This window comes from Populus euphratica, unplaced genomic scaffold (assembly GCF_000495115.2).
Source record: "Populus euphratica unplaced genomic scaffold, PopEup_1.0 scaffold85.1, whole genome shotgun sequence".
NCBI lineage: Eukaryota > Viridiplantae > Streptophyta > Magnoliopsida > Malpighiales > Salicaceae > Populus > Populus euphratica.
In genome coordinates this window covers 1,074,773-1,096,874 of record NW_011499898.1, presented here as the reverse complement: position 1 = coordinate 1,096,874, position 22,102 = coordinate 1,074,773, and the positions used below count along the sequence as shown (strand labels likewise).

The 22,102-nt window shown below is 34.7% G+C and overlaps 2 protein-coding genes and 1 pseudogene across 2 annotated transcripts in view; 1 reads left to right on the top strand and 2 right to left on the bottom strand.

Moving 5' to 3' along the window:
* The window catches only part of LOC105132417 (plant/protein), a 2,619-nt gene extending 1,699 nt beyond the window's left edge, over nt 1-920 (top strand). Inside the window, exons 6-7 of the mRNA XM_011035912.1 lie at nt 283-437; nt 648-920. Of these exons, the coding sequence (XP_011034214.1) occupies nt 283-437; nt 648-746 (254 nt within the window). The 3' untranslated portion in view covers nt 747-920. The remainder of the gene's footprint in view (nt 1-282; nt 438-647) is intronic.
* A 113-nt stretch (nt 921-1,033) lies between these two features.
* On the bottom strand, nt 1,034-7,063 carry LOC105132415 (probable receptor-like protein kinase At5g15080). The gene is made up of 6 exons (XM_011035910.1): nt 6,591-7,063; nt 3,995-4,329; nt 3,715-3,850; nt 2,857-2,993; nt 2,649-2,772; nt 1,034-1,804 (listed from the first exon to the last, which is right to left on the bottom strand). The coding sequence occupies exons 1-6, from the start codon at nt 6,769-6,771 to the stop codon at nt 1,284-1,286; spliced, it is 1,434 nt and encodes a 477-aa protein (XP_011034212.1). The 5' UTR covers nt 6,772-7,063; the 3' UTR covers nt 1,034-1,283.
* Nucleotides 7,064-9,325: 2,262 nt separating this feature from the next.
* LOC105132414 (uncharacterized) lies at nt 9,326-21,721 on the bottom strand (annotated as a pseudogene).
* Nucleotides 21,722-22,102: the final 381 nt, after the last annotated feature.

Below are 22,102 nucleotides of genomic sequence, written 5' to 3'. Positions count from 1 at the left end.
AAATTTTCAAATTCCCCTTCCCCCCCCCCCCTGCTTCCCATGCATCTCAGCTACTTTTGAATTTGTTTTAGCACTGCCAGCCAAGGGACCATAAATAGTGTTCTCAGAGAGAGTGGAGCGACTTCATCTATACTCTTATTGTCATAGATTAAGTATAGTATGTTGTTTTAGATATTGTAGCTGTATTCACTGTACTAGTTATTTATAATTGGTTTCGAATTGCGTACTCTTTCTCTGAGAGGTTTGATAATAATTAAATGATTTTTTTTCCTCCACTGCTAGTGAGCCCTGATGGTCTCCTGCTTCAAAGCTCAACTGTAGCCGACTCAATCTCTTTCAAGTTTTCTGATGGCTTCACTGAATCAGTTCCCTGCTCATACATAGAGTTTGCCGAACGCCTTGTGTTGCCACAACACAAAAATCTACGCAAGGAAGAGGTAAAGGATTCCCTTGTGTTTGCCTTGAAATGATATTTTCTTTCACTTTGATTCTCCCAAGCCTATTGAGATCACTGCCATATTGGGGATTTTTACCAGAGCAGTCTGATTGATAGACATCAAGATCCTCATTAATCTGACTGTCAAGAAATGAATTGTTTCTTTTATGCTCAATTACGAGGTAATAACTTCTATCACCATCTTCAACAGGTCAAGGAGTTTCACAGGCGAGATGGGTTTGAGGTTGGAAATGCAGATAAGATTTTTGAGAGCACATCCAAAGAGCAATTGACAAGGCGAACTGGGTGAGATGAATCACTATTTAGACGACGACGAATGATCGCTAGAAGTTACTCAAGAAGTGGTCTTCAAGGCTGAGATCCTTACATAAGTACATGTGATAGTCACAGTACATGAATAAACTTTATTCACAATACCCATATAATTGGACGTTTGTTCTCACATGCTATAATCTTTTAACCACCCTTCTCACCATTCTTTGTTGATTGAAAGAGGCAATTTATACCTGTCTGGCTGAATAACGTCGAGTTATTATGGAGCTTAGAAACATTGCCACTCAGATTTTTCCAATCGAGTTATGAAAAACGATTCAATCAGACAGGACTTAATATTCCTTAACATTTTCTGGACTGTAGAGGGCAATCGACTAAGATTCTAAATACAACATATAGGGTCATGTCCCCCCTTTACCTTCTCAGTTGCCTTCTCAGTTGTACAAGAACAAATGCTTCCCCAGAAAATACATCTTAGTAAGAAAGGGGTGAAAAAAGAAATTGAATGACAAGAGGCAGCTAAAAGAAGCAGATACTTCGCTGATCCTGTGCGCTATGGTTTACCACAGGGTCTTGGAGATTGGTGGGGATATTGATGGTGGAAAGGAGAAGCATGGGGACCATGTGGTATTGAAAAACTCCTTTGTTGGTGCCCATTCCGAGATAACAATCCAGCCTGTGCGCGGACACCATTTTTGGCATTTGGGCTAGACCCAACCCGGTCAGCTTGCATGGTCTGGAAATAATATGATGAGCTCGCCATGTCCTTGAGGTTGGGCAGAGGCTTCAATGTGTCGACCACTTCACTCATTAGAGGCCTGGTTTTAGGATCCCTGCTAAGGCAATAAGCAGCCAGCTGTGCAGCTTTCTGGGCACCTTTTATTGAAAAGTGACCTTCAAGTCGAGGGTCTATCAGCCGGTAGAATCTTCTTCTCTCCCCTAGATATGGCCTCGCCCACTCAACAAGATTATGCTCTCCATTAGGACGGTTCTTATCCATGGATCTCCTGCCGGTTATCATTTCAAGCAAGACCACACCAAAACTGTAGACGTCGCTCCTTGACGTAAGATGTCCTGACAGAAGTGTTTTTGCCCGTTTAACCTTGATGTAATAATGATCACATGCAGCAGCTGAAGAATGTTGCAAAACTTTCCTACCTAATATGAACAGGACTGACTACCTGGAGGCACATCATGCTACTGGACCGCATACAATGGATGCCTACTACAGATACATGCAAATCCAATATTGTCTGTCATTTTTATCTATTATCTAGAATAAAAAAATAATAATTACCTAAACAGGAAGGACAGAAGGATTTGTAAAGGTACAGAAAGAAGGAACGGTAGGGTTAATGCCCTTCTCTGGTTCAAATGTGTCGGTCTAGGAGAGGGGAAGGGGGGCCAGAGATAACTGATGAAGAGGATGTTTTTGATGAGGGGAATGTAGTTCCTTTCTGATTTTAAATTAAGAGTGTTTTGTTATTTAAGAATAGAGAGATCGAGTTGGATTTTTTTACTGCTTTCGACTCCCAATTTGAGGCTTGATAGTTCTTATTATACGAGGGGCATGCACCCTTCAAAATCCTTCCCTTCCCTTCCCTTCCCTCCCTCCCCTTTACACCAAATCCTCCCTAGCCAATTTAATCAGCCTCGCATGGAGTTCAATTCAACTCTGGGCTCTGAAATATATAAACACTTCGGTACATGCAGAGAACAGATACAAAATCTATCCTCCTAATTCATGCAGAAAAGCTTTGAGTTTTTCCCAGAGCCAACTGGAATACGACTGTAACGCAGGCAATTAGGGTTTAAAAGAAAGCTAGATATGCATATCTAGGCTTTCAGGGAAAAGAATAAATCTTTCATCAAATTAGGATGAGAAAATGACAACAGATTAAGAGAAAATCATGCTTACCGGTCATTACATACTCTGGGGCTGCATAACCATAAGTTCCCATCACTCGGGTTGATACATGGGTCTTATCTCCCTCAGGACCATCTTTGGCAAGTCCAAAATCAGAAAGCTTGGCATTGTAATCCTGATACAGAATTTGATTAGTAGGATGCACCAATTAAGTGAAGAAGAGGAAGAGGAAAAATATTGCTATAGTTATATTATGTACCGCATCTAATAATATATTGGAGGTTTTGAAATCACGATAAATCACTGGCCTTTCAGCTTCTTCATGAAGAAAGGCAAGACCTTTGGCAGCACCAAGAGCGATTTTCATTCTTATAGACCATGGAAGAGGGAGGGACCCTGCATATAAAATTTCCATAAAAAATGAATGATGTTTAATAAGCAAATTGTGCAACAAAGCAAAACCAGGCAACGTCAATACAACTCCAGCCATGTAAGAAAAAGCATCAGCGTATCAAAATCATATATATGAAAGGGTGGTAATAAAACAGCTCCATTTTATAAAATTCAGCTGTTTCATTGTGTTACTTTTCATTATTAAACTTGGTGGTTTGACAAAAATCTATACAAATCTGATACAAGTTTGATGATTTGCTAGAACTTTTCACAACTTTGTAGCCTTAGGTAAACATGACAGAATTCAAAATTTTCACAGCTCATCCTGAGCTTCACCACCAATGATCTAGCATGGATTTGATTCACTTCTGCAAGAACCGTCATCCAACATAAACACATCCAGTCTCTATAGAATAATACTAATACACAAAAGATTCATATTTACATACAAGCATCCACTGATAAATAGAGATATGTTCATGCATACACATAAATACACACAACCAATCTCCCGTGCAAGCATTGCTTATCTGATGTCCACAGATATTTTATGTAAATGCTTTTGTAATTTCTATTCTGGAAAAGTTCATTACTGTAGAGAAAAAGGGTAGGGAGAATAATTTTTCACCGCACATTTTAAATTACTTTCATACTAGAAACCATAATTTTTTTTTTAAGGGAGATAAAAAAGGGCCAACAAGAAAGGCAAAAGGTGGTTGCATACGTCGAAACAGGTGGTTCTCCAAGCTTCCTCGAGGCATGAACTCATAAACTAGTAGCCTTTGATCATCTTCAATGCAGTAACCAATCAGTTTAACCAGGTTAGGATGAACAAGATCACCAAGGAAATTGACTTCAGCCTGCCACGCAGATTCAACAATTAAAAGCAAACCTAGGAGCAAGAAATCCAAATGATTTGGAAACAAAATATTGAAAATGAAAAGACAGAAAATATGATAGTGAATTTTTATATGTTAAGTAAATAGATTAGGAAAGTCTGGTACCAGCCATTCTTTATGACCCTGGAGCCCATCATGATTAAGGGTTTTAACAGCAACGGTAAGGCCGGTACCAGGTTTCACCGGAGCAGTTCCATTTTCTTCAATCCATCCCTTGAAAACACAACCAAAGCCACCTTCACCAAGAAGACTCTCAGGTCTAAAATTTCGAGTTGCCAGCTTGAGATCATTAAATGTGAACTTCCGCAGTCGAGAAGCAACTTTAAGCTCCTCTTCAAGTTTGGAAAGGGATGAATTACTTTCTGTGTTACTTGTGGTTGAGGATGAGACAACAGGAGCAGCTGGTTGGTCTGTGCTTGCATCATTTATGGATTTACTTTCTGTTGATTCAAAAACTTACACTATTAGAATACAGACTACTGTAAAATGAAATCTTAAGAGATGATAATCATAACACTGAAATAGCCAAATATAGCACTGTGCGCTACAATCCCTTCTGGATACAACCACCCCAGCTTTTCAAAATGCTAAACTTCATGCCACTGTGTGCAGGTTTGACAAAGAGATGTGACGCCCAACCCATATCATAATTAAAATGGTAAATAAGAAAAAAAATTGAAGCATAAACTACAGTGCAGCATGTAGATGTATATTCAACAAAAAATGAAACTGCACAGTAATACCATATATGCTTGTAATGATAATCATGGTTTCTTTTAACTTGAACGCTCCACATACACAAATCATAGATTCCCTCATTCTGCTATTTAAACTACCCATGATAGTCATTCTTCCAACCTCACACAGCCCCTATCCCAAGTGCCTTTGAAACCAAAGTATCTATCCTTTACCTGGTAAAATTTTCCTTAAATCCATTGGGCAGTTCAGCAACCCAATCTTTACCACTATTATCACCACTAGAATGTTTCCATTACACACCTACCAACTCATCAGTCATGCTACCATCAGCAGCACACTAATGATTATTCCAAACTCACTGCCATTTTTCTGAGATTCTGGAAATGGCTGCAATCATTTGAAGGAGTTTGTTTCAAACAAACTGATGAAACAGCTGGTCCTACTTTCTGCCAAAGCCATGAACTATACACATCTTTTCAACACTAATTTGGGATTGAAGCTGATTCGAACTAAGGCAATATTTTCAACAAATAAGAAAAAAATTATTTCTTAGAAGAAATAAAAAAAAAGCAAGTTTGATAAACTTAAATCAGAATTATCTACATCTCTATAAGGTTAAGAATTTAGTCAAGCCTGCTTTTGGAAACGAGGAACATAATTGTTATAATAAAAAACTAACAAGGAAATATATACTACAGTGCAGCATGTAGATCTATATTCAACAAAAATGAAACTACACAGTAATACTATATATGCTTGTAACGATAATCGTGGTTTCTTTTAACTTGAACGCTCCACATACACAAATCATAGATTCCCTCATTCTGCTATTTAAACTAACCATGATAGTCACTCTTCCAACCTCACACATCCCCTATCCCAAGTGCCTTTGAAACCAAAGTATCTATCCTTTACCTGGTAAAATTTTCCTTAAATCCATTGGGCAGTTCAGCAACCCAATCTTTACCACTATTATCACCACTAGAATGTTTCCATTACACACCTACCAACTCATCAGTCATGCTACCATCACCAGCACACTAATAATTATTCCAAACCCACTGCAATTTTTCTGAGATTCTGGAAATGGCTGCAATCATTTGAAGGAGTTTGTTTCAAACAAACTGATGAAACAGCTGGTCCTACTTTCTGCCAAAGCCATGAACTATACACATCTTTTCAACACTAATTTGGGATTGAAGCTGATTCGAACTAAGGCAATGTTTTCAACAGATAAGAAATAAAAAAAGCAAGTTCGATAAACTTAAATCAGAATTATCTACATCACTATAAGGTTAAGAATTTAGTCAAGCCTGCTTTTGGAAACGAGGAACATAATTATTATAAAAAAAAAACTATCAAGGAAATCAAGATACCAAGCATTTATTGCAAAGCTCTGACCAGAACACCAAGGTAAAAAGAAATTAAAGAACCAAATCTAACCAAAAACATCATGTCAATCAACTAAATAAATGACTCAGTCAGGCACCAAAACGGAAAAATTCCCTTCCCTTATTTTCCGCTTGAACTAAAAATAACAGCTTCCCCGAGCTAGCGGATATAAAATAAACAAAAAACTGTTATGGATGACTCTCCAAATAGTAATTCTGCATGCTTGCGATAAACTGCGGGAAAGAAAACAACTTATGTCTAGCATGACCTGAAGTAGTTTCTGCAAAATCTCAGGACTCCAAGTTTTCATAGAAAAACCTTCACCCTGTCAATGGATCTCACAGCCAAGTCAAGCTTCGGTATTCATGAAGCTTGTAAATGGTGCAAGCAGTGAAAATAGGTGTTGATAGTTCCTTTTAAAAGTCACTGTTATGCGCACACACGCACATAGAAACTAAACATTCGGTTGCAAAACCATTCTTGGTTGAACAAACATCCCAGGAAGGAAACCGTGCCAATTTTAACTGATAAACTGATTGAACTAAAACAAATAATCCACATTGATCGAACCCCCAAAAAAAAAATTGAAGTGAATAGAAATCGGAATTACCAAAATGGGTACTAGTCCCACTAACAGAGCTATCCACTTTGGATCTTGACGAAATGCAGCTCCCAACAAGCCTTAACTTGACCCAACACCCCGCCTTTGTACCATCTTTCTTCTTCCTCTCCTTTGATTTGCACACATCCCAAGAAGACTTCACTTTACCTTCTTCACTGCCTAAACCCATCCTCTCCTTTCCTCTTCAAAAACCCTAAATTCCAAAACCCACTTTTCATCAAACTAACACCCCAAATCCCACCACTTGCCACATCCAAAAATGAAAGGTTTCCAATTTAGCAATTTCTCTTCAATACCCACAAACCCAATTGAAAAGGAGAAAAGAAAAGGAAAGACTAGATCACGTCAGGTAGATAAAAACTGATGGCCCCTTTTTAAAGATTTTTAAAAATAATCAAACTGTGGAAACCATTGACACAGACAACAACATAGTTTGGTCTTCTATTTTTCATATTTTTAATCAGTTAAGACCAGGAAATGTTCGCTGCTCTCTCGATAATAGCACGGAGGATTGATTGTACATTTAGTCCCTTCACCCTTGATATTTTCATAATGTGCCCACTCAACTATTTTTACTCTTTCTTATCTGATCCTTCTACTCAAGAAAGTATTTTAATATGATCCCTCGATCCAATTTACATTGGGTTAATTACAAGGTTGTTCCGGAGGAGGTTCTTGATTTTTCAATTGATACGAGAAGGTTCAATATCGATTTATTTCAATGTTCTATTTCGAAGTTAATATTATAATATATAGCATGATGTTTATATATTTAAAAATTATTATTTTTGATGAATTTTCTATTCCAGTACGTATAAAAAACTTAGTTAATTAAGTAATAATATATACATGCAATCTAATGTTATTGCATCATTACATATTATATATATATATATATATATATATAAAAACTAGCTATTTGATCGATATTTGATATTTTATTGTAAATCAGATATTTTTTTTTAAAAAAATGATACATACAAGTTCTTCCAATATATGTTTATAGATAAAAAATTAAATATAAATAAAAAAATTTATGCATCTATGTAATTAAATAAATCAATAAAAAAATATGTTAATAAATAAAAAAAATATTAACAATATAAAAAATATAAAAAAATAAAATAAAAAATATTATGTGATACTGCATATATTATAAATATTAAATTGATTGAATAAAATAACAAAATAATATTTTTTTTATTTTTTAAATAAACAAATAACCTATTATCTTTCATATTAAAAAAAATACATAAATAATTTATTGCTTGCAAATCTAGATTCCAGCAACCACTAACCACTATGATAGCTGAAAAAATAAAAGCAATGTTTCACTTGCTATAAAAACTTATTTTAAAATTGTTTCAATCCCAAAAACTTTATTAGTATCCTTTGAATATTTACAAATAACCCATCAAACCACAAAACTCAAAATCAAACTATATTAAATTTATTTCTCTTAATTTAGATTTTTTTTAAAGTAATATTGAGGTTCTAAAATATGATTATTAAACTTATTTTATTGAGTAGAACCTGTTGAAACCAGAAAAATTTATTTTAATGATCAGAAATAATTTAAATAATGACTTTATCTTTTATCATTAAAATTTAATGATCTTTTTTTTTTCTCTTTAACCCAGATTGAAAGATTATATGGATAAATTTTAGTATAAAAGATGATTTTTAAAAATTTAAATGTATCTAAATTATATAAATAAAGTTATATATGAAGATCGATAACTTAAGTATATTTTTTATAAAATTCCTAATACGTAAATGTTTGGTGTTATTTTTATTTTAATCCCTTTTTTTTAATTTTACCATATCCAAAAAATAAAAAACAATTAATCTTTAATTATAATTAAATTGTTTAAAATAAATAGTAAATTCGTAATATTTTACAAGTATATTAAGAGTGTCTATCTATAGTTAAAAAAACATAATTTTTTAAAAAAAAATAATATTATTCAAACAGTAGATTAATTTTCACAAACATCAAGCAATAAGATTCAATAAAATTTGTACATAATTTTGTTAGATCAAATTTGATCAATATTATAAGTGATGTAATGAAGAATTTTGGTGAAAAGGTCTATCTTTAACCGGTGAAATGGAATGATGGGTAAAGCGACTCGAAGACGTTACAAAATGAGATTTTAAATAATATAAAATATATGAATATTTTTTATTTTATTTTTTAACCAATATAGAACTCGGACATACCGGATCGGATGGAACGGAATGATATTGACAACCATGGTTAACTAGCACGAACATCCTTGTCTTTTCATTTTTTTTAACGAGGTCCCTTATTAGTTAATATTCTTACTTTGACCCCTTTTATTAAACCTTGTTACTGAATCACATCCGTTCGTTTACTTTTACACGTTAAATATCGATGAAGCTTGACATTCAGGTCCCCTCGCTTGGCATCTCTCATCCATCATGATTTACCATTTTATATATTTTTTATTTTTACAAATTTTACGTTTTTTCTCAATGAGAAAAAAAGGCTTAAATGATGAATAATACAATAACATTCATTTACAAATGTGAAAAAACTTTAATTAATTTTTTGATTTTTTTTTAATTTTGATGTGCTAATATGATAAATAAAAAAATCTTAAAAAATTATTTTAATATATTTTTAAATAAAAAATTTTTTTACACCTCGTTACCAAACAAAGAAACAAAAAACATTGCAAATCACGAACAATTGGACAGCGGCGAACTCTGCTTTTATGAACCAGATCCCCAAAAAAAAAAAAAATCTCTTGGACATCAGTCTAACTCTGCTTTTATGCCAGCCATAAACACACGGATCCTCCTTTCCTCAGAAAATTTCAGTGCACCCCTTTCGTATTAGTAGTAAACAAGGTTTTTAAAAGAATATAATACACAATTCGATTTATCTACAAAGAGTACAGCCCTCTAAATCTCTTCACATGGTTGAAGATAAACTCTGGTAAGCAATGGAAATCAACAAATACATCTTCAATCCTAGATGATCCTTGTGGAAATGCTGGAAGTTGCATTTATCTTCAGGGCGTGCTCAGGAATGTAGGTTAGACCTGCACCAAAAAAAGTAGTTGCCCCAAGAAGTTTAGATCTTCATAGAAGCAGAGCCTGCCAGCATGTAGATTATAGCGGTACACAGATTGAATACGAGCAATTATCGCAGTCAACTCCAATAGTGAACATAAGCAACAGACGATAACAAGTCTATTCCAATATGATGCCAGCAGCTCTTATATCTGAAAGCCAAGGCCAGGTGATTAACGAACAAGGCCAGTCAAATACCATGATCTTCAGGATCACACTGATAAATATGTTAATTATAAGAAGTATAGCTCAACTGGTCAAATCCTGAATTTACTTTCTAGAAATTACCAGTATGAGCCCCACAAACTTCAGAGCCACTAAAAACTTACATAGTCGTTAACTTTAGAGCTCGTGGAATTAGTCGAGGTAAGCGTAAGCTAGCTTAGACACTCACGTTAATCTAGAAAAAATCATTTATGACCCAGACGTGGAGAATCATCTTCAATTCCCAAAACATTCAATAACATTACAGGATGGCATCAGCTTTCATGTTTTATTTGAAGAGATGGTGAGAGAAGACAAGTTATACATAAGAAAATTCAGCATTTGAGAGCAAGAGGGCATACATTCCGCAGAAGACCACTTGGAGCATGCAGTTTAAATATATAATTTTTTACTTTCTCAGAAAAATATCAAAAGACATATTCTTGCAAGAGATATCCTTCTATGCCTACTATAAGGGAAGAGGATGGCAGTTTGCATCAATATTGATCAACATTTTTTTTATAAAAAAAATGAGAATTCAGCGTAATAATTGAATGGTTCAGCTTTTAAAGGGGAGGGTGGCAGTATTTGTCAAAATTGGTCAAGTTTTTTCAGGGAAAAAAATCAAGTAAATGAGAATTCATTATAATTGATGAAAGGGTTCAGCTTTTGACAGCAGAAGAAAAAAAGAACAAACCTATTTTATACAATCCAAAAAATTTATGAAATCCACGATATATGTAAGTTGATGATACCTTTCTCTTTAACATCTATCTGAAAGTGTTGATGGAAATTATCCCATCAGTCAAAGGAAGAAGCTCAAGCTTGATGGTAGTCACAGATTGAACAGGTACACATCTGTATAATCACCTAAGTTGTAAAAATATGTCCAGATCAGAGTCCAATAAAGAAATGAGCTTAAGAGTGTGAGATACATTACCCTAATGGAACTCTACTCTGCAGCCACAGATGCATGCAACCCAAGCCTGTACTCGAAATCACATCAGATATGGGAGAAGACTGTTCGATAAAAGAAACAGACTGAACTCCATCACTATTCCATTTCATATTCTCCGACATGGTAGTCACAGAGGATAGTGCCTGCACGGCAGAGCTGTATTTCTCACCAGTTATTATACCTGCAGGCTCGGACAAACCAACAAATGAGCTCATTGGTGTTGTTGGGGTAGAAGTCAATGATCCCACTGATGGAGGTGAAGTAAATGAGGAGGGCGAGAACAGTCAGAGTTAGATCTTCAGATGTCAAATTAGAAGCCTGTAATGCTAAAACCTGGGAATTTGACAACAGCTTTAGAAGACGAGAAAAAAACATTTTCAACAAAGTGAAAAAAATGCAAAAGAAGAACAACCTGAACAGGAAGCCAAGAGACTTTCCCATTGGGTCCAGAAGATTGTTCCCACATTTCAGATGCAACAGAGATCAAAAGATCCCTTGGGATATTTGGTCACCAACTAGTTGGCTGCTTAAAAAAAAGCCTTGACTCTACATTCAACACGAAGCATGAAACAAAAGATTGGTTAAAGTAAATAAACAAGCACTTCAAATAGTTTAGATGGTGAAGCAAACCACAAAAATAATGAATACCAGTGTAGTTTCAGCAACAAGATATCATAATTGCATACCGATCAGCATTCAACGCACTTCTTCCTTCCATAGTATTTGGTACAAGATGAAGACCGCATAATGGGGATAGCCTTTCTTTGTGAACCTTGGAATCCTTTACAGAAGATGCTGGTTTGAGAATGAATGAGTGCTCCTCACCTCTCCTGCCATGGGAAAAACTTAAATAAGCTCATGGTAAAGAATTAAACTCATGAATCAAGATTGTTTCCCCCAATGAAGTTATACAAGATACCAGTCAATATAACTAACACTCTTTTGAGTGATCCGTATATGCACTTATAATTCAAAATTTACTGAGATTTCTATGGTTATGATTCAGAATAATAGTAAAAATAGGTAACTTCGGTAAATTCAAAGAAATGTACTGAAAAAGTTTCATTCATAATTTTACTTGATCATTCCATATATCACACACATGAATAGCAGCATACAATTGCAATCGATCTCTTTTCTGCCTTTGCTCGTTTTCTCTTCTTTTCCACACAAGACTGAGAATTAATAGCATGATCTTATGGTTTTTTCCTTCTCAATATATATCAGAAAGGGACATTATGAAGTTTTTGTAGATGATAATTCTCAGGCTGCTGGGAGACTACTAGCTCAAGTCAAAATCATGTATCAGAAGCAATGTCACGCATCACTCCAATAATTTCAAAACAAATATTAATTAAGCCATAAAATGTCATTGAATTGCTCACTAATCACCCACCAAGAGATAAAAGTAAGCTTCAGCCTGCTCCAGGATGATTGAGCTAAAGAAGTGTGAATGAACAAGTAAATTGGATGAGAAAGCAAAAGAGAAATAAATTTATCTTTCTTGCATATAGAAAAGGACTTTTCCCAAAGTAAAGCCAGATTGTCCAATCAACTCAAGAACATTATCAAAGATGTACAAACCACCTCCAACAAGTGGAAGCAAACTGGATTAACCATGGCAAATGCAGTTGAACCAACAAATAAGAGTACATAACGATAACTAGAATGAACAACAACCTGAGGGCTAGATCTGGCAAACTGTGGTCATTTCCAGCTTCAATGCATGCAATTGGTAATGATGAAGGAAGTCCACCCCTTGAAGATTCCTCAAGAACAATAGTTATAGCATCTATGTCTACCTCAAGTTCCGGTATATGTTCTGGAGAAATGTTCAGCAAAATTAACTTTTACATTTATTAGCATTGGTGGGGTTCGGAGACTAATCCCAACAAGCAACCAAATATATGAACACATTACAAAATTTGGCACGGTAGAAGTATTGATGCACACCTTTATCTGAACAAAAAGAAGGTCATCCGTATTGCAGTCGGCAGCAAAAGAATGGATTTCTGCAGGTTGAATTTTTTCAAGTTTCCTCCACCATCTCCTTCCTGGAACGTAGATGCCTTGCAACCCACAGCAAACAGAAAACCTCTCTCTCTCTCTCTAATGACACACCCCGAATGATAAACGCTCTTCATGTTTTTGACTTTCCCATAACTTCTGAGATGAGTACTGATCCCAATTTTCAAGGTCAAAGTTGGGCTTAGAGCTTTGGGCCTTAACAGGTTGCGGAGGTGGAGCAGAATTTTGAGGCAGTGATGACATGGAGTAAATTCCAAGATGAGAGATAACCTGAGAACCAGAAGAGGAAGACCTCTGTGATGCGCCACCAAATCCAGAATAGGAACTTAACTGAGGAGGAGGTAATGAGCGAACAGTAGAAGATAAGGTGATATCCACAGGAAGCAACCATTTTAATAGTTCTCTACATGGGTCATAATTACTGTAATTTAAGTTTTCCTGGTTCTCCGGAAGCCAATTTCTCTCCTGATATTTCTCAAATTGAAGAATCTCTATGATCGGGTCTCTGAAAAAATGCACACTGACATTAACTCGTAAATGCACCTGCACCCTTCCAAACAAAGAAATGGAATGTGATCAATTAAGCATAGTACACATAAGAACTACAGCATCATGATTGCGTACTGTATTTAAAGATAGGAAACAAGCTGATTGATCAAGCATATTTGACCCCTCAAACATCTTGCCAACAGATATCATTTAACATTATCTGACTAACACATACAGATGCCTACATCATTAGACTGTAATGCATAAGTGCCATTAAGAAGTTACTAAATGCCTATTTGGAAGTGTGATAGAAATTGTTTTTCAAAGTGTTTTTCGCTTGGAAATACATTAAAATAATGGTTTTTTTAAAATAAAAAATTACTTTTGACATCAGTGTATTATAATGATCCAAAAATATAAAAAAATATATTATTTTGAAGACGAAAAAAAATTCAAAAATTATCAAAAGCAAGGTTTTACCGCAATGCCTAGCAGGGCTACCACCAACTATATGGGAGCTGAATGCCGGCTTTCAAATGAACATCAACAAAAAAAAATTAAAATACTGTTTAAATACCCTTTTTCCATATATTAGCAAAAAATATGCACCACTTGAAATGTTTTGTTAATTCTCCAGAAATACCCCACAGACATTCAGTTTATAAAACCATGACTTAAACTACTAGGGAAACATGCAAAATCTTTCACAATTATGGACTCCAGAAAATTTATTAATCCAATACCAGAAATAGACTAGAATACTGATATTTAGAGAAATATATGTTCACTGCAATACTTTTGGAAAAATAAATTGCATTGCTGAATGCATGGGGTGATCATTTTCTATCTAGCTCATAGAAAACAAAACAAAATTTGATCAGTTCAAACAGCAGAAATGAGTTTACAGATTGGATATGCTATTTGCAAATCATCTAGTTCACAACCACTAATAGACCATTTATTATTCATTGTTGCAAATCCAGCATATCAAAGCAGAATTTTCAAACATAATGCAACTCTATTGCTAAATCGGCATGTTGTTTGTATACAATAGCAACTTTCAAAGTGTTGGCATTAATTGTAAGCACCAAGCAGGAAATAAGGGCATAAAAGTCAAAGTCTGCACTAATTTTCAAAAGGAAATCAGATGGGAAAAAAAATTATAAACCTAGAGGTTCTTGGTTGCATACCACTATATCTCCATTAGGAAGAGAGCAACAGCTAAACCATTTCTCGTGGCACCACCAGAGAGATTGGTATCAAAATTTCCTCTATCAATAAGAGCACTGAGATGGAATGTGTTATCGGCAGCTTTATTGGTTCTTTGTGAATTGTTCTGACTATCCATCTCAGAGTATTCTGGGTCAAACACAGTTTTTTTTTACCAAAGTGGCTCACCCAACTCTGCAATCTTAACAAAAAAATGGGAGTTCTTAAATCTTTCCAATAACACTTCAGTTTGTCTTTTGTAATCCTCCATTCTGAGAAAGGATTCACTAGCAGAAATATCCTTCTGCGGATCAGTCTTCTGTTTTGATGCAACATTGTCATTAAGGCCTGTTACTTGACTGTCACAACTTACTGATTTCCACCTTCCAAATCTCCATTTTGTTTCTTAGGGCTTTGCCCTATTCCATTTTTAGACATCACTGCAGCAACTTTAAATGGAGTGATAATTTCCGTATCCTGCTTGTATGCTGATAAACTTGCGAGAATATGAAATTGTTCACCTAAAATAGATATGGATTTGAGGCGTGTATAATGGACATAGAATGTCCCAAATGGATAGTAACCAACACATGATAAAAAAGGAATAATCAAGAGATTAAGAAATATATACTACCTGGAAAAACAAATGACCTATCAAAGGAATACAATGAATGTATATCTGGTGCATTCTTCCAGTCATCAGGAAGTTCCCCTGCAAAACCATATCAAAAGCTAAATATGATAGAAGAAAACACAACAAAGTTATTTAACTATATGGAGAAATCATGTCATTGAATCAAAAACAAACATCAAGAAAAAAAATTGGAACCAAAAAAGGGCAAACCTCAAATATACCCCCAGCCATTGGGATAGTATCAATTTTGCCCCCAAACAAATTTTTTGTATCAAATTTGTTCCCAGATAATTTGGATTCATCAAATGGATCATTTTGTTAGAATTCCTTAACCGAAAACGTTAAGTTCCCTACAAAACGACATCATTTCTTACAAAAAAAGGTACAGTTTGGAAGGAATTCACGGCCAAAAATGAATGGAAAGACTTGATTGAGAGTTTCTAAAACTTGAGGGACAAAATTGATTTATTTGGGGCCAAAGTTCTGATGCAGGTTAGAAGCCCACATAGTAGTAGAGCAAAATAAAATCACTTATTCTAATTACCTGGTGGCATGGGAGGTATGGCACAATTCTATATCAGATTACATCTTGGACAACACAGCAAAGCTGAGGAAATGGAATGAATGCGCTAAACAGATTTTGGGTGAGGGACGGAAGGATTGTAAAATTTTGTAGAAATTTATGGTGTTTGAAATTGTTTGCATCAGCTAATAAGATGGAAAATTGAGAATCTCCAAGGATCAAGCTTGATCAGAGAAACTGCTATGGAAATGGAAATTGACAGAATAGATTATTTGACCTCCTTATGGAGGTTTGCATCAGGGCACTTTCAAGGTGTTTAACTGACCATGTTCAAAGGGACCAGAGAATAGCGTCTCAATGTTTTGTTTTGTTCTTTTCAATACCGTGGGAGGACAATTCATTCTCCTTGCTGTTGCTGCCCATTTATTACCAAATATATATGATGGAAGACTAGAACATCAAGTGAAAGTTGGTAGACCAAAATGTTCAAATTAGCAACCCAAGGTTTTGAATGACAAAGGAGCCCATCTGTAAAAATGCTTTACGTGTTTAAGGACTCAATTAGAATTTTGAAAGATTCAATTAAACTTATTGAGGGTTTAACTGCAAGGGAAATCAACTTTTGAGAGTCAATTTTGATGTCAATTGAAACAAATGAAGTTTTAGGACCAAAATTGAATTTTGAAAAGTTTAATTAGTCAAATTTGGGTAAATAGAAAGGTCATGAAATGGTAAGTATGGGTGTGAAGTTTTAGGACCAAAATTGAATTTTGAAAAGTTTAATTAGTCAAATTTGGGGCTTACTTGCATAAAATTCAAAGTTTAGTGAGCTAATAGGGACTTAATTGAACAATTTGTGAACCAAGGATCAACTTGCAAAACACGCGCGACTTCAGGGACTGAAATCATGGGGTCGAAACAAAGAAAATTGGAAGTTTGATAGTCATCTAGGGCTCCAAGTGGACAAATCATCTATTTGTGACAGACACTCAAAATTAAGGCTGACAAATGAATCTAGTAGGGACACAATTGTACGAAATTTGAAAGTTAAGAGGGAAATTACAGGTAAAATCAAACGAAATTGGAAGAATAAGAATCAAATTGAAAATTACCAGATCCTAAATAAAAATTAAAAAAAACACCTAATCTATAGGAATTAGTCAAATCAACATCGTTCAAGGTATTGTGCATCTTCTTCTTCAATTTTTGGTTGATTAAGTAGGCACTTTCAGACAAATAAATGTGACGTTTCTGAGCACCCTAAAGGCTACAACCACCACCATTCAACTAATAAACACCCCCTCTACAACCTCATGTCTTTAAAATCAAACGTTTACATCCCATATTCCACAACATCTTGTCCCTAGTCAACCAACATTACAGTTTCAGTCATCATGCTATTTGATTAAGCACTTTCAAAAGTTTGAATATGGAGCTACAAACCTCCAAATCAAAGCAAGAATGGATTCGATTGAAAAGTATGCACCCCCTTTATCAAATTCAGGTGGTCTCATGCAATATTGACGTCATAGTTGCTCTGGCAAAGCCACGAAATTAACCAACCCAGTCAGCCTTGACACACCCAATTACAAAAAACCACCTAACTTTTTTGTGTGCTCTCATTTAGAAACCCAAAAAAGGTTCTCATCAAGGATTTAAAATCTCTCTCTCTAGATCTCAAGGCAAAAAACACCCCACATTGGTCTCCAAGTTTCCTACAAAACCACTTAAACCCAAAACCATTGGTTCTATGGCAAAACCAGCTAGGTTTTAGTTTGTTACAGCCCTAACAAACCCATCTAGAAGACCTGAATCTACCTATAAAAGGATGGGATCTAGGAGCAGCTAAGGCAGGGAAGGAAATAAGTGAAAGAGAGAAGAAGAAATAAACTTTGGTTAAGATGCAAGGATTCCATCTAGGAGGATTTGGAAGGTTCAACTTAGTCTAAGGAGGCCTAAAAATAAGAAAGAAGGAAGGCAATACCAAGAATTGATTCAAATTTGGGGATTTCTAAACTAAAAAGGTATATACATTCAAACTGTGAAAGTGGAGTCCATTAGACATGTTGGATTGATTTCTTGTGTTCAATATGAAGTTTTGAATGTCTTGATATGTTGTTGATTGCCTTTTTTCCATTATGTTGCATGGTATTTAGATTTAATGGATGCAAAAAGAGGCAACAAAGAGGGGGGCACCTTCTATTAATGAAAGAATGGCCCCTGCTTCTGGGTGGCTGGTTTGGCTTTTGAAGTGATAATGGTTGGATTTTAAAGCTCATTTTGTTCAAGGATGTTTTCTGTTTTTGAGTTGGTAGCTTTTGAGATTGAAAATCAATGTATTTTTTTAGTTTTAATGTTGTTTTTTTTACCCTAATTATATTCGTTATCAATAATGTGGGCTATGGGAATAAGGAAAACATGCTTTAGAGGCTAAAAATGGTCATTCTGGGTTTGTTTGGCCATTTTGGGTATTTTGGGTTTTGGTAGATTCATCCGTTGAATCTTGCCTAAAATGCTAGTTTTAGAGTTTGTTTGGTTTAAGTCTTAGTTCACACAATTTTGTCCACCACTATTAGTAAATAGTCTAGGAATTTCAAGCATCAATAATAGGTTTTAGTAGGTTTTACTAAAGTTTTGATTTTGAACTGAAACCCATTTAGACAAAATCACGTGGATTTATTGACCATTGAAGCAAATAAACCCCTAATTCTTGTTCCATGCATGATGGCAAACAAAACCATGTCCTTTATTGTGCAAGATTTGGTCTAGATTGAGGTTTGCATTTATGAAATGGCAATGAATGTTATTCATTTTCTTTTGTTTTTTATGTATTTGATTTGTTTTGGTTGAAATTTTCCTTGGTTTTTATGTCTTTGCAAAGTTTGAACTGTTTGATTTTTTGTTTTTCTATTGGATTTGTTTCTGAGTCAACTCGATCAAGTTAACCCAGTCGAGACCATCTGACCAGGTAAAAAAACATTCAATTTTGCCTTCAGGCTTTGTTTGGATATTTTTAATTTGGGTTCAAGAATGTGTTTGGGAAAACATTCTTTTAATTTTATTTTTTTTTGGATAGTTTTTATTCCAAGAAGCCTACAAATACACCCAAAAAAAAAGTCATTTTATGTGTTACATATGGCTAAATCTCCCAAAAATATAAACAATTATATCGTTTAGTATTTCTATACGAAAACTCAAAAATACATGTTTGCATGCATTTTAGGATTTAATAATCAATTTATTGAATCCATAATTTAGCTAATATTCCAATAATCACTGATTTTTTAATTAATGAGGATTATTAGGTAAACATTCTGGTATAAACGCTGGACCTCCAAGCGAGACTGGCATTTAAATATCAAGAGTTAACCAGAAAATTCTAAAAATTATTCTAAATATTCATCAATTTTAATTGGGAGTATTTTTCACGATAATATATAAATTATGAAAACCCTTTTTCATAAGAATTTATTTGAGTATACGAGTCCATAATAAATTCTTAATACCAGATTCATTCATGTGAAATTCTTAATCCTAAGTTACATATAGACCATCAATCAGAAAATTATCAAATCCTCTGAACCACATCAAATCATAGAAAACAGCTTACTTCAGGTAGGGTGTACTAAGAGTACTAATACCTTCTCTAGCCACAACCAGTCCCTTATCCTTTGAATCTTTGATAAAATCAGTATACTCGGGTTTCCTATCACCCTGAACCAAACAACTAGGTGATGACCCCTTGAGGCCCCTCGCCCACATGCGACACTTGCCATGCTCATCTCTGCTTGCAGATGAGAAACTTCATACATTCTTCTTCTATCATATATGCATGTAATTAAAATTTACATTAAACAAATAGTGAAAGTAAAAAGAAGTCTCAAGGGGTAGGGGGTGGGGGGTGGGGAAGGGGTGGGGGCTAAGTGATATAATCTTCCTTATGGAGATTCCAACCTAAACCAACCCAAATCACACTCCACCTAGATACCAGCCAAACCTGACAAATATCTTACAGTACTGATTTTTTATAAAGGATCTATAATTTTTTTTTTCTTTTACTCAGTGAATAATCGTGGCATTACCTTCCTATTTAGATTAAACAAAAGAAATAAGATGTGCAAGTATATTAGGGCATGAAGCTTCACAACTTTATTAGACTTGACGCCACGGACACATGGCCATGTCAGATGATAAAGCAAATAAAAAGAGCAATTAACAGATTCCTGGAAAATAAGATAGATCTGAGAATCAATATAGCACAGTACTTTTCTTGATGAAACAAATTCTGTGGAATAGAAGAATATCCTCTGAAACTTTCCGATTTCAGTCTCGTTGACAAAAAGCAAGAAGTTTGGCTCTTAATTAGTAGTACAACATCCCATGCATCCAAGAAAAAATGCCTTAAATTTTGCCCATCTAATAATAGTTTGAGGAATTCCCTTCCAAGATCATCAGCAAACCCCTGAATGGGTATTAATTGAAACTCTAAACATAAAAATAAAAAATAGTTCAAACTTAAAATAGCGGACAATATAGTTCTCACTTCCTAAAGTATGCTAGGATGTCACATATTCAGATTTGATTAGCTAAGAAAACAAGTAAATTTGCCGGACAAAGGAACTAAACACAACTTTAACGAAACCAAACCAAACCCCTAAACTAGCTAGAGGTTGTTGATGGAAATTAAAAGCCTTAAATAACATATAGAATTACTAATCACCCATATCCTTGGACAAGGACCACTATATAATGCATATTCAGCGAACTTTAATGTAAATTTCGCTTTATGGAAAAAAACTTGGATGTCAAATCTCCTTGTTTGCAGTTTATTTGATATTAGAACCAGTAATAAAGTTTGGAGGGAACACTATTAAAGAACGAACCTTGACATTTGGGGGTACTTCTGTTCTGCTTTTCAGAACAGCAGAAACAAATGGTTTTCCAAATTGGAATTGCTACTTAGCACATTATTAGGTTCCAACGATATGAACTAGAAGCAGGCAAAACAGAAAAATACTAGATATCTTATAACAGGTGATGAGAACAAGAGGCTACTAAGGTACCATGATTCAATTTTTTAAGAATCAGAAGCTCCAAGTCATCAAAACCTAAAAGAAATAAGTTATGAAAAGAAAATGATAACATTTTTTACTGATTTAGAGTATATGAAGATCGCCTCCATTTTCCCACACCATGCACTTGAATTTTAAATATGGGCAGAGATGCAACATTGGCTAAATAATTAGCAACATGGTAAAGCCAACTTTCAGAGTTTCAATAACAGTGAAGTTTGCCGATGATCTAAGAAGACGCATTCCAAATAACCATTGCTGCTATCAAAACCAAAAGCCACTGATAAATCAAAATGCTCTACAATCTCAGATAATTATTATATTTTCCCAAGCAACAAGAGGGTAATTGGCTATCAACATCACATGTTCCAAATGCATAATTAATTAATTAAAAATGAAGTCAGTGGTTGTAGTACCGTAAGGGATAATGATCCATCCTTCTTCAGAAACATCAGAGTGTTCATTCTTTGTAGCAACAACAGAGGCATTTCCACCACCAATAGCAGCAGCCATATCACCATCTTCGCCTATAAGACCCTCCAGAGTCGCAACTGCAGCAGGAGATTCATCAACATCAACAGAAACCGGAACCTGTTTTTTGACAGTCACGTGCTGAGTGGGAGGACGCAGCAGAAAATTCATTTCCTCTGTAATCACAAGCACTATTAAGGGAGAATTGAATTGGATTTAACACATTGGTGATTAGTTATTATCATAATTACCTGATCGATCGCTTTGATTGCAGCCGCAGATGGATGGATCCAACCACAACGAAGATTGTGGCCAGCTGCCCTGTCCTTGTTAGCTTTCCTTCAACTCCAAATTATTAATTATTATTAATTAACAAAACAAAAAAATTAAAAGATGGGGCCGCTTACCGTACATCACTTCACTTGTGCACTCCACATTGGAGCAGTAACTTGGTTTTGTTTTTCAATTGATATATTTTTCAGTCGATTTAGTTTTTAAAATTTTATTTTAATTTAAAATTTTATTTTTTTATTTTTAACTTCCTAAATTCGAGATAAAAGAAAAGGGCTCTTCATATTCCATTAAAAAAATAATTTATTAACATCAATTTCAACCACAAAAAATATTAATCTTAGTATTGATAGATTATATTATATAAAATGAGTTTTATTAAGGTGTTTTGTGACCTTGATTAAGGTATTTATTAAATTCTAGGTCTTAGATAATGTGTCTCATACACTATTTTATTTTATAAATAAAGGTAAAAATAGCCTAGCAGGTGGGTTTGACTTTTTTTACGAGTCAAGCATG

What these genes read in the sequence shown, in the direction of transcription:
- LOC105132415 (XM_011035910.1), bottom strand. Translation starts at nt 6,771, where the DNA reads ATGGGTTTAGGCAGTGAAGAAGGTAAAGTGAAGTCTTCTTGGGATGTG. An exon ending in GGAGAACCACCTGTTTCGAC is followed by an intron (nt 2,994 to 3,714) that starts GTATGCAACCAC and finishes TTTTATATGCAG; the next exon opens with GGTCCCTCCCTCTTCCATGG. An exon ending in CCAATATATTATTAGATGCG is followed by an intron (nt 2,773 to 2,856) that starts GTACATAATATA and finishes ATTCTGTATCAG; the next exon opens with GATTACAATGCCAAGCTTTC.